General features: G+C 46.0%; 1 protein-coding gene across 10 annotated transcripts in view; it reads left to right on the top strand.

The window, feature by feature from the left end:
- The window catches only part of DAP3 (death associated protein 3), a 34,227-nt gene extending 26,045 nt beyond the window's left edge, over positions 1-8,182 (top strand). For 8 of the 10 annotated variants that reach the window (XM_038543092.1, XM_038543091.1, XM_038543090.1 and 5 more), the window contains 9 exons: positions 158-266; positions 394-486; positions 1,963-2,093; positions 2,946-3,026; positions 3,328-3,486; positions 4,037-4,096; positions 4,869-4,958; positions 7,151-7,268; positions 7,822-8,182. In XM_038543092.1, coding sequence (XP_038399020.1) covers positions 185-266; positions 394-486; positions 1,963-2,093; positions 2,946-3,026; positions 3,328-3,486; positions 4,037-4,096; positions 4,869-4,958; positions 7,151-7,268; positions 7,822-7,988 — 981 coding nt within the window. In that variant the 5' untranslated portion in view covers positions 158-184 and the 3' untranslated portion in view covers positions 7,989-8,182. The remainder of the gene's footprint in view (positions 1-157; positions 267-393; positions 487-1,962; positions 2,094-2,945; positions 3,027-3,327; positions 3,487-4,036; positions 4,097-4,868; positions 4,959-7,150; positions 7,269-7,821) is intronic. The other 2 variants (XM_038543089.1, XM_038543087.1) reach the window with 1 other exon arrangement.
- The last annotated feature ends 4,541 nt before the right edge of the window (positions 8,183-12,723 follow it).

The following is a 12,723-nucleotide window of genomic DNA, read 5'->3' as shown; positions in this document are numbered from 1 at the left end:
GTAACGTGTTTCAAATTTTAGCTGAATTATGTGGATACCAGCTGCCAGCCCAGCCTCTCCTGAGTGAACAGGTGAAGAGTGCACTTGGCTGCTCTGGTTATGGTATTAGGCTCAGTATGCTGCACGCACCACCTTGCCCTCCTTCTTGTTTTGTCAGGTGAAGACATTCAATGAAGCTTGTCTGATGGTGAGGAAACCAGCCCTCGAGCTTCTACATTACCTGAAAAACACCAATTTTGCTCACCCAGCTGTGCGGTATGTTCTCTGTATCCTTTCCTGCCTCCGGAGTCGTCTGGAGCCAATGAGGGTTAAGAGGAAGTGGAAAGGGGGGCCATTTGTTGACAGTGTAGGTGTCCCTTCTGGTGATGTTTTCTTTAACAATGGGTGCTCTAGATGGGGAGAAGGGAACAGGAAAAACCCTCAGTCTTTGCCACGTTGTTCATTTCTGTGCAAAACAGGACTGGCTAATATTGCACATTCCAGATGGTAAGAACGCCCTCTCCTCACTGGGTCGGGTCAGGTCCCTGTTACAATGCTGGCATCCAGGCTGTGACAGCATCTAGGTTGCAATGGTTTTTCAGAAGCCTTCTGTTCCAGGTGCAGGCCAATCTAAGCTGGCTCATCATGATGTCACAGTAATCACAGGCAGGTGTATGTGCAACAAGAGGAAGTGCAGCAAAAACCTTACTAGAGCCTTTTGGTAATAAGAATGAAGTATTTTGGGGGTGCCTGGGTGTCTCAGTCAGCTGAGCGTCCTACTCTTGATTTCAGCTCAGGTCATGATCTCAGGGTTGTGGGATTGAGCCCTAAGTCAGGCTCCACACTCAGTAAGTAGGGCATCTGTGTGAGATTCTCCCTCCCTCTCCCCCTGCCCCACCCCTCCCACATGAACATGCTTGCTCTCTTGCTCTCGCTCTCTCTCAAATAAATAAATCTTTAACAAAAAAAGAAAAAAAGTATTTTGGCCTAGTAGTCCTCACTTGGATGTGACACCCAAGAGCATGAACTCCTGCCTTAGAGGTCACCACAGGCTTTCCTGCCAACGGTCAGCAGTTTTGAGTCCCTGGGGTTAGGGCGGGTACGTGGGGCTATTTGTTAGCATCCTAGAGCCATCAGCATGGATCTTGAAAACTTAAACTCTCATACTTCACGTGCAGCCCTCTCCGTTGTGTTGGGCATTGCGCACATCCGGTGAGGGTTTTCTTTTTCTCTCTTTAAATACTGCAAGGAAAAAAACAACAACTGCCAGGAAGCTAAAGTGACCTTTAACCCGCTTGAGTAGTGATTGCAATCATGTGTTATCTCAGATGGACCAGACAGAAACGTAAACCTCCGAAGTTAAGAGGTCTTTAAGGAATACATAGTTGGCTCTTGAACACCATGATTTCCAACTTGCTGGTCCTGTTAACACACAGAAGTCTTTCAATACATCATGGGCTGTAAATATATCTTCTCATCCTTAGGATCTTCTAAGTCACATTGTCTTTACACTAATTTGCTTGACTAAGAATACAGTGTATAAAATACGTACAGCATTCAAAATCTTTCTTCATCGACTCTGTTATCAGTAAGGCTTCTTCTGGTCAGTTATAGGCTAGTAGTAGTTCAGCTTTGGGGAGTCTGAAGTTAGATGCAATTTTTTTTTTTTAAGATTTTATTTATTCGTGAGAGAGAGAGAGAGGGGCAGAGACACAGGCAAAGAGAGAAGCAGGCTCCCCAGGGGGACCCTGATGTGGGACTCAATCCCAGAACCCCAGGATTATGACCTGAGCCGAAGGCAGATGCTCAACGGCTGAGCCACCCAGGCACCTGATGCAGATTTTCAAGTGCATGGCAGGGGGGCCAGTGTCCCTTGCCCCTTGTTGTTCAAGAGTCATCTCATGTAACGTAAAGAAGCAGAGAGTATTTTGAGTTGAATACAGTCAGTTCCTGCCTGGTTTGTATCCTTGTTTGTTTTTTTAGCTCATCTTTGGGTGAAAAATTGTCGGGGTCTCCTGCAGTCTTCCTACAACAAGCAGCGCTTTGATCAACCTGTAGAGGCTTCGATATGGCTGAAGAATTTCAAAACTGCAAATGAGCGTTTCTTGAGTCAGGTGACTAGACTCCCAGAAGTTCGATGCTGGACAGTCTCTTAAATAGACTTTATCTTTGTTGTGTCTTTTTTTTTTTTTTTTTTTTTTATTTATGATAGGCACACAGTGAGAGAGAGAGGCAGAGACATAGGCAGAGGGAGAAGCAGGCTCCATGCACCGGGAGCCCGACGTGGGATTCGATCCCGGGTCTCCAGGATCATGCCCTGGGCCAAAGGCAGGCACTAAACCGCTGCGCCACCCAGGGATCCCTCTTTGTTGTGTCTTGAGCACAGTTGACTGTAGAGAACTAATATCATAGTTGGGGTGACTGTGCCATGTTCCTCTCGTACATTTTATGCTCATCTGTGTGAAATACAGCAGTGGTATAAGCCATCCCTGGGAATTTTCTGAGGAGCAAGGTGCAGTGCAGATGGATTCACTGACTTTTCCGCAGCAACAGTCTCCCGTCCTCTGAGGCATATTTTCAGCTGTGTAATCTTCGCCAGATAAGGTCTTCCATGGAACTAGACATGTATTGGCAGAATTATTCTTTGCTCTGGTGATTCTTGGATACAATCTCTAGGCCAGAAGTTTTCAACTCTGGATATAAATCCAAGTCATCTCAGAGAGCTGGTTATGAATGTGGTTGCCACAGCCTCATCCCAGACCTTTGTTATCAGAAAGCCTCACCGGCTTTGTTCTTGAGCCCCAGGCAGAGAAAGGCTGGGAGGCATTCACTTTTATTCTGGAGGCTCTTACACAGCTGGAAAAATCAACTCAAATGGACTCCTAACAACCTTACCTTCCTACCTTCTTAGTTGGGATCATCTTTAGGCTAAATAGCTTTTTTTGTTGTTTTTATTTTGTTTTTAGATAAAAGTTCAAGAGAAGTACGTCTGGAATAAGCGAGAAAGCACTGAGAAAGGCAGTCCTCTGGGAGCAGTGGTTGAACAGGTATAAAAAAAGTCCCTAGGGGATCCCTGGGTGGCTCAGCGGTTTAGCACCACCTTCGGCCCAGGGCGTGATCCTCGGGTCCCCACATCGAGTCCCACGTCGGGCTCCCTGCACGGAGCCTGCTTCTCCCTCTGCCTGTGTCTCTGCCTCTCTTTCACTCTCTCTCTTTCTCTCTCTCTCTCTCTTTCTCTCATAAATAAATAAACAAACAAACAGTCTTTAAAAAAAAAAGTCCCTGGATGTGGACCCTCATTCCAGAGGCCTCTTCTGGGCTGCAGGCCTCTGCCTCTCTTCCCTGCAGGGCCTGACGCGGGTGAGGAATGCCACAGATGCAGTTGGGATTGTCCTCAAGGAGCTCAAGAATCAGAGTTGTTTGGGTGCGTTCCATCTGTTGGTGGCGGTGGACGGAGTCAATGCTCTCTGGGGAAGGACCTCGCTGAAGAGGGAAGATAAGAGCCTGGTAGGAAAACCCAGTCTGTCTTGTCACTCTGACCTCTGGCACCGGCGTGTGTGGCGGCTGGACATAGCCTCATAGCCCATGCGGTAGATTTTCTTGCCTTGGGAGTATGTGGATTGAGATGGAGGGTGAAGATGGCACCCAGGGCCAAGGGGGGTGCGGAAGCCCCCCCCCCCCAATACCATGAAAACCAAGGCAGGGATTTGGAAACCAACCCCCACAGCGAAACCTGTGTTTGTCCATTTCTCTTGTCCCTCTATTTTCAGAACGGGGCTAGGTGACTGTTTTCTGTATTATGGCACCCAAGCCACCTACCTCTGAGCAGAAGACAGCAGCATCGGGTTGGGGGTGTTCTCCCTCGGTGACTGGTTTTCATCAGAAACTGGGCAGAGGGCAGAGGGGTCCAGGGCTGGCAGCCCCTTCCTCTCAGAGGCTGTGCCATCGGTTGCTGGGTTTATGGAACCGCTGAGAACGTTCTAGTTGGTGCCAGGAGAGCGTCCAAGGGGAGCTCGTCCTGACATCTATCCCCTGTCCTCACACTGGTGGCGTGCAGATAGCCCCCGAGGAGCTGGCGCTCGTGTGCAGCCTGAGGAAGATGGTGAGAAACGACTGGGTGAGTACACGGGATGCTCACTACTCGTCAGTCTCTGAGTTTAGGGAAGAAAGCTCTTCTGTCTCTTCTAATTCCCGTAACTGCTAGAAGTTAAAGTCTATGTATTTAGGGGCGCCTGGGGGGATTCAATTGGTGAAGTGTCTGCCTTCAGCTCAGGTCATGATCTCAGGGTCCTGGGATCGAACCCCACATTGGGCTCCCTGCTCAGCGAGGAGTCTGCTTCTCTCTCCGTCTGCCCCTCCCCCTGCTTTCACTCCCCCTGCCAATAAATAAGTAAAATCTTTAAAGTCTATGCATTTGGTCTCTAATCTTTCCACCTGATTGGGAAAAAACTCATTGTATTTAAATATTGGCACAATTTTACTTGGCAGTTGTTCAGAGTGTTTTTATGTCTTAACTTTGGAAAAGATTTTTAATTTATTTTTATTTATTTATGATAGTCACACACAGAGAGAGAGAGAGAGAGGCAGAGACATAGGCAGAGGGAAAAGCAGGCTCCCTGCACCGGAGCCCGACGTGGGATTCGATCCCGGGTCTCCAGGATCACGCCCTGGGCCAAAGGCAGGCGCTAAACCGCTGCGCCACCCAGGGATCCCATGGAAAAGATTTTGATAAACGTGAGATCAGGTAGCAGTTTGTGGTCCAGAGCCAAATGCAGAACTAAGAACCTGCTCAGTTGCCATTTACCTGTACTAAAAATCTACAGATGATTAAAAGCATTTTTTTTATCTTCTCCACTCTTTCCTCATTTGGCCTTTGTCCTCTCTTTCAGCACGGAGGCGCCATTGTGTTGACGCTGAGCCAGACTGGGTCTCTCTTTAAGCCAAGGAAGGCCTATCTGCCCCAGGAGCTGCTGGGAAAGGTACAATCATCAGAAAATCTGGTTCCCCTTAGTCACTCTGTCTGAAGAGGGTTTTGTTTTGTTTTTAACGAAATTACAGGCTTGAAGAAAAATCGTATTCCTGTATGACTTCACCCAGATTCCTAAAGTGTTAACACTTTTCCATATTGGCTTTATTCTTCTGCATCTACTTTTTCCCCTGAATTATGTAACAGTAATCGGAGACATGATGCCTATTTCTAAATAATGTGTATTTCCTTAATCAGAGATGTCCTAAATATACAACCACAGCATAATTATCAGGAAACTAGCATTGGTATAATTCTGTTAGCTCATCTTTAGGACTTATTGCGATCTTGCCAGCTGTCCCAATACCCTTCCCAAAGACAGAAAGTCCTGGATTGAGTGTCACAGTCAACTGTCCTGATTCTTCAGTCTCCTTCAGTCTGGGACAGCACCTCAGTCTTTGTCTTTACAACCTTAATATTTCTGTATTGGAAGAGTACGTGCCAGTCATGGGTGGCTTTGTGAGTGTTTTCTCCTGAGCACGTGATGTTAGATGTGATGCCATGTGTCCTTGAGGCACCTCTGAAACCCATCTCTCCTGGCAGCTGCTAGAATGAACTTCGGACACCTGATCCAGGTGCCATCCATCTGGTTTCTCCTCAGGAGACTGACAGTCTGCCTTCTGTAATGAATAAGCTCCTCATGGAGATAGGCTTTGAGGTTGTGTCACTGTCCCATTACTCCTCACACTTTACCTTCTGGTTTGAGCATTCACTTGTGATTCTTCCCTAAACTCAGGTGTGATACTTGCAAAATGGTATCTTCTAGCTCCTTCATGTCTTCTACATGTGTCAGCTGGATTTCTGGCAAGAACTTACTTTCCCCTGACACATTTGTTTCAGTATGGACATGTAGACTCCTCTTTAATTAGTTCTAAACTTTTGCTATCATTATTTTGGTGCTTAAATTATCCCAGATTTGGCCAGCAGATGCCCCTTCAAACTGGCTTCTGTATCCTTTTCATATGCCCCCATCATTCTTGAGGCCCTACTTTACTTTTGGGGAAGGAATATATATGTTCCACAGTCGTCTTATCCTTTCCATGTGCTGTCCTAGAATCAACCACTCCTCCAAGCAGCCCCAGTTCATTGTAGAGAAGAGTATTCAGATCCAAGGCCTGGGGAACGCCTGGCCAGCTCAGTCAGTAGAGTGTGTGACTCTTGATCTCAGGGTCATGAGTTCAAGGTCCACATTGGGTGTGGAGCCTACTTAAAAAAAAAAAAGTTTAAAATATGCTCTTCAAGAGGTAGAACCAAATCTCCCAACTCTTAAGCATGGGCTGGCTTTTAGATCCCAAGACGTGAGTGTTCAGTATATTTATGCTGCTGGAGTATCACTTCTAGGCCTTTGAGTCTGACATAGGTACCCATCCTAGTCATGCTGCACACATACATGGGTATGTGCCATGTTCACACGTATGTGTCTCCATGTACACACCCACACACCTCTGTCCATTTCTCTGTCTTTGTGGAAAACCGGTGAGCTCACATCGATACCAGCCAGCATTGCAGCCTCACCTTCTGCCCCCTCCTGGGTCTCCGCCAGTCACCACCTGTGTGGTGTCTCCCTGCTGGCACGGCCCAAGCTCGCAATGACAGCACTTCCATGGCCGCCAACACTTTACTCTGTGAATAGGACACTGCAGACTGGGGCTCAGTATTTGCTTGGTGTGCTTTTTGTCCTCCTGGACAGGGTCTTTCTTTGTCCAGGGGCCCTGTTCAGAAGTGAATTCAGGCTGGCTTCCCTCCTTAAGTGTTATTTGAAATTTGAAATACACTTTGATTCATTTATTTCAGTTTTCATTCCATTTAGTGGATCTTTATCCCCACCCTTGTTAATTTTCTGGTTTTTGAGTTTATCAAAGTATCTTAAGTGGTTGTTGGCTAATAAAGTCAGACCTGTAAAAAAAATTTTTTTTAAATAAAATAAATTATATACGTAGAGACACACTCAGACAGGTGGTGGCCCCCAGCAGGATGGTGTCTTTTACAAATGCAGGTGCATGGCCATGAACTACAGCAGCCAGCTGCCCTATGCAGAGCCCCAGTGAGAAGCAGAGAAGGAAAGCAGGACCTTCCGTGCAAGCATTTATGTCCAGTCTCTCTCTCTGCTGACTCCGTACTAAGTGGCTACTCTTCCTTCTCCAGGAAGGATTTGATGCCCTGGATCCCTTTATTCCCATCCTGGTCTCCAACTATAACCCAAAGGAGTTTGAAAGTTGTATCCAGTATTATTTGGAGAACAAGTGGCTTCAACATGAGAAAGGTGGGTTATAAAATTTTTCCCTGTCGGGGCTTTGTGCTCTCCTTCCCACAGCAACAGCCTACAATTCGTGTTTGTCTTCTCCCTTTATCTGGCCGCCTCTCTGGCCAATTAGACAGTAGGAAAGGCAGGGGGTGGGGTGGTTAAGGTTTAATTTACACAACAGCACATACTTCTCTTCCCAAGATCTCACTAGTTGGTCTAGAGTAAGATGCTCGTGCTACTACCCAGCTGTGTGTGGGCAGCTTGCCAGCAGCAGAGCAGCCTCAGCTCTGGCGTGTGGAGGAGGCAAGAAGGTGGTTCTGTTGCAGGGTAAGAGAGGACTGGCTGCCAACGAGGAGGTTATTCCAGGAATAGAGGGGAGAGTATAAAGCAGCTGTAGCATTTGGAGGTTTGGGAGGCACAATGCAGAGATTTCTCAGGGAGTTGGCATTTGACAAAGTCCAAAAGTCCAGAAGATGTTCTTGGAACAGTGGGAGACAGAGATGCCAGACTAGAGGAATAAAGACAGGAAAAATAATAGTTTTCGGAGACAACTAGAAGTGAGGTCTCTTAGGAGTGGTCATTGCATTCCAACATGATCTGGATCACGGAGCCTCCACACAGACGTTTCTGGGTGACACCATGCTGCAGAGAGCACTGCCAGCTGTCCTTCCCTCCTCCCTCCCCCTGCCCACCAGCTCATACGGAGGAAGGGAAGAAAGAGCTGCTGTTCCTGAGTGACGCCAACCCTGGGCAGCTGGAGCGGCTCTGCGCCTACCTTTAGGTCACTGCGCACATCTGCTCCCAGCCTTCGCTGAAGAGTGACCAGAGCAGCCAGGAGATGCCCTCCTGTTCCTAAAACTAGTTCATTAGCTGGGGTTTTTCATGTTAGGTAATTATGGATTTTTCCCTAAAATAAATTATCTTTCTTAAAAGTGTTGTATCAGGCTTATAAAATGGAAAGAGGCTTCAGTTGGCCAAATTGAATTTCTCTGACGTTCTGTGTGTAAGGGGTGTGAAGAGACCAGATTCTGCAGAAACTTCCACTAGTTCTAGACTTTATTCAGGTGAGGAGACTGACATTCACCCCTTCAGTTCCCCCTCTGGCACCCGGACACACCCGCCGATGGCCTCTCCATGCTGCCTAGGCCTGTGCCCCTTCCCGCCAGGCCCAGGGACTTGGCCCCACACGCCTGCTACACACCCACAGGAGGCAGGAGCCTCTCCCTCACACAGATATGTGTGCCAGCTTTGGGAGATTTGGGAAAATAATGACTCCCAGCAGTTTCAGGGAGTTGAATCCTCTGCCCCACCCACGTCATAGGACAGCCAAGTTCAAGCCCTGCTGCCTCATCCAAACCGTCGCAGGGCCCGTGTCCTGCTGGTTCCACCTGTCCTGTGCCACCTGATCTAACAGTAATGATGCCAAACTTCAGGGGCATATTGTGAGCACTGAATCACCGTGTGGAAAGTGCCTCACACATGGGCGGTACTAAGTAGTCATGACCATTAGGACTTGACTTTCTAACACTTTCTCTGAACACTGGCCACAAGGGAGACCATCTGGATGGGGTCAGAATTTTGACCAGAGAGCTAGCTTCCCCCACACCTCACCATCCTTGAGGGCTCCATCTCTGAACCCGACCTTCTCCCAGACCCAGTCCTTTGTCAGGTCTACTGGCCTGGGTCCTGAACCCTGCTCTACAAAGCCTGTTCCCCCAGCCCCCAGCCCTGGGAGGCCTGATGCCCTTACCCCATCCCATGCCACCTGCCACCCGACTCACATGCCTCCCTCAATGGATAGTCAGGGCCTCAGGTTCATCTCCGTGGGAGTCAAAGCCCCTCGTCCTCTCCATCCTCACTGCTCTCTACCCACATCCCTCCTGCCCCCTTGTATTCTATCACAGGACCACCCACTTGAGTCGACCTCCAGCCCAAGTCATTCAGTGAATTCCATTTGCCTTTATTCCTGTTTCTGCTGCATCCAAACCACAGAAAAACATGTCATGGAAACCAGCCTCCTTTCTTTTCCTCCTCTCCTAGAAGCAACTTCTGTTACTAGTTCTAGGGATAAAAGTCCTAGTACAGTCCACATAAAAAATAGGCATTTTTAAATTTTTTTAAAAGCTTTTCTTCAAGAGAGAGAGAGCATGAGCAGGGGGAGGGGCTGAGGGAGAGGGAGAAGGAGACCCTCCTGAGCAGGGAGCCCAACTTGGGGTTCCCTCCTAGGACCCTGAGATTATGACCTGAACCAAAGGCAAACACTTCACCGACTGAGCCACCCAGGGGCCCCATGTCAGTCTCCCTGCTCAGCAGGGAGTCTGCTTCTCCCTTTGCCCTTCCCTCCTGCTTGTGCATGCTCTTTCTCTCAAATAAATAAAATCTTAAAAAAAAAAAAAAAAAAAAGCTACAGGCTGGGGGAAAAGATCTGCAAATTCATGTATGTATCAGAATATATAAAGGACTATTACTCATTAATAAGAAAACACAGTTTAAAACTTGGTAAACAATTTGAACAGACATTCTGGACAAGCTTATGAGAAGTTGCTCTGCATCACTAGCGACAGGAAAATGCGAATCCAGATCATTGAGTGGCCAGGGCACACCCACCACGACGGCTGAAATTACACAGGGAGGCTCTGAGATACAGGAACCATCACACTTCGCCAGTATAAATATACAATGGAAATACAAATTTTCTAACATGTTTCCACTTTAGAAAACAATCTGGCAGTTCCTAAAAATGTTAAACATGGAGTTAGCACATAAGCAACTCAACCCCCAGGTGTTTACCCTGCAGAAATGAAAATGTGTCCATGCAAAGATGTGTATTCAAGCAGCATGAGGCACAGCAACATGATTCATGACTGCTCAGCGGTGGGAATAACCCAAATACCCATTATTTGTAAGCAGGTAACCAGAACAGAGCACGTATTAGTAACTGCTACCACACGGGGAGCCTCTGACATGGAACTCAGAGACTCCCACACAAAAGACCACATGTGGGAGGATTATGTCCAGAAAGTGCAAATCCATACAGGAAGAAATGGTGAATGGCTGCCTGGTGTTGGGGGGAACAGGGTTCAGCTGTAATCATTGGAGGATTCTGGAGGATGATGAAAATGTTTTCAGACTGAACTTTGGTAAATGAATGCACAACTCTATGTAAAACTGTGTCCGACTTGTTCCTTCCCTTCATTCGCAAGTCACATCCTCACTGGGCTCTCACAGCTCCCTAGGGCCCATTGGGCTCCTCTCCAGGTCCCTCACAGGCATTTATTTCCCTGATAAGGCACTTGCATGGGTGATGTCACTCTGGTGTTTGCTGCTGGTGTATGCAGTCTTCAAGACACAAATCCAAACTTGCAAGAAAAAAGTCAATAAATATATACTATTCAAACACCAAAGGAAAGCTGGTTCATCTGTATTATTACCAAGAAAAGTAGACAATAAGATAAAACAGCATTTTGGGACGCCTGGGTGGCTCAGCGGTTGAGCTGCTGCCTTTGGTGCAGGTCGTGATCCTGGGGTCCTGGGACTGAGTCCCAGGGGAGCCTGCTTCTCTGCCTCTCTCTCTCTCTCTCGCTCATGAATAAATAAAATCCTTTTTAAAAACCCAGCATTTTTAGAGAGAAGAAGGATATTTTAAAATGGTAGAAGGTTCATCAGAAAGATAAAACTATTACAAAGTAGTATGCCCTAATAACATAACCCAAGAAAATGAAAACTGACAAAATATAAGGAAAAATAATTCCATGGTGGTAGGAATATACTTCAGTAACTCATAGATGACGGCCAATCAGAACAGATATTCTAGTAGCATAATTAACAAACTTGTCAATGAAAGGATTTTTTTTAATTAAACCAAAACACTTCTGAATATACATTCTTTTAAAGCACACCTATCCCTACCTGAATAGGTATTCAAAACTTGACTCTCACTGGGTGGATCATGTCACCAAATTTCAAAGAGCTTAAATCATGAATGGTATTCTCTGACCCCACTGTAATTTAAGCCAAACTCAATTCCAAATACATGCACAGAAAATCCCTTATGTTTGGAAATCAAGAAATACTCTTCTGAGAAGAAAATCAGAATGGAAATGAGAAAGTAATTCAAACTAAATGATTATGAAAATACTAAACTCAAAACCTAAAAATTTGGTTCTCTAAAAATACTATTAAAATTGGGGGTAGGGGCACCTGGGTGGCTCAGTGGTTGAATGTCTGCCTTTGGCCAGGGTGTGATCCTAGGGTCCTAGATCCAGTCCCACATTGGGCTCCCTGTGGGGAGCTTGCTTCTCCCTCTGCCTGTGTCTTTGCCTCTCTCTGTGTGTCTCTCATGAATAAATAAAAGCTTTTAAAAAAAAAATAAAATTGTGGTACCTGAGTGGCCCCATTGGTGAAGCATCTGCCTTCAGCTCAGGTCATGATTCTGGGGTCCTGGGACCAGCAGGTAGGCTCCTCAGCAGGGAATCTGCTTCTCCCTCTGCCTTTCTTACCACTCATGCTCTCTACCTCAAATAAATATATTTAAAAATACTATTAAAGTTGATTTTTAAAAAACTCTGGTGAGAATATTAAAAAAAAAAAAAGTAAAAATAACTTTTTACTTTTGAAAGGAGCAACATCAGAAATGATAAAGGTGGGGGGCAGCTCAGGTGGCTTAGCAGTTTAGCGCTGCCTTCAGCCCCGGGTGTGATCCTGGAGACTTGGGATCGAGTCCCACGTCGGGCTCCCTGCATGGAGCCTGCTTCTCTCTGCCTGTGTCTCTTCCTGTCTCTCTGTGTCTCTCATGAATAAGTAAATAAATCTTTTTTTAAAAAATGATAAAGGTGGGAGACCTGGGTGGCTCAGTGGTTGAGCATCTGTCTTCAGCTCAGGGCATGATCCTGGGGTCCTGGGATCAAGTCCCAAAGGGAGCCTGCTTCTCCCTCTGCCTATGTCTCTGCCTCTCTCTGTGTCTCTCATGAATAAATAAACATCTTTATAAAAAAAAAAAAGCTTTGGAGAGGGACAAATACATTATTATTTGTGGAAATGCTGGTGTAGAAATCCAAGAGTCTACAGATAAATTATTAAAACTACTATGTGAGCATAGCAGTGTCACTGGATATGTCAGTCTACACATCAGCTGCATTTCTCCATAACAATAGAAAATAAAAATTTTAAAGATTTCACTTACAATAGTAACAAAACTATAAAAAACAATGTAACAAGATATGTGTATGATGTTTATAGATAAAACTATAAACTATTGGAGAAAACTTAAAGATCTCAGTAAACGGTAGGACAGAAACTAGAAAAAAAAAAAAAAACTAGAAAAGTTACTACCATAAAGGTGTCAGTTCTCCCCAAACCGATCTACAGAGATGCAATGCTTTCCCAATCACGATACCTAGAGATTTTTAAATTTTTCTTTGCAACTTGACAAACTAATTCTAAATTATATGTGGACATAAAAGAGCCCAGAATA

Source organism: Canis lupus, chromosome 7 (assembly GCF_011100685.1).
Source record: "Canis lupus familiaris isolate Mischka breed German Shepherd chromosome 7, alternate assembly UU_Cfam_GSD_1.0, whole genome shotgun sequence".
Taxonomy (NCBI): Eukaryota; Metazoa; Chordata; class Mammalia; order Carnivora; family Canidae; genus Canis; species Canis lupus.
The sequence above is the reverse complement of the archived record's forward strand: the minus strand, read 5'-3'. Positions and strand labels throughout refer to the sequence as shown.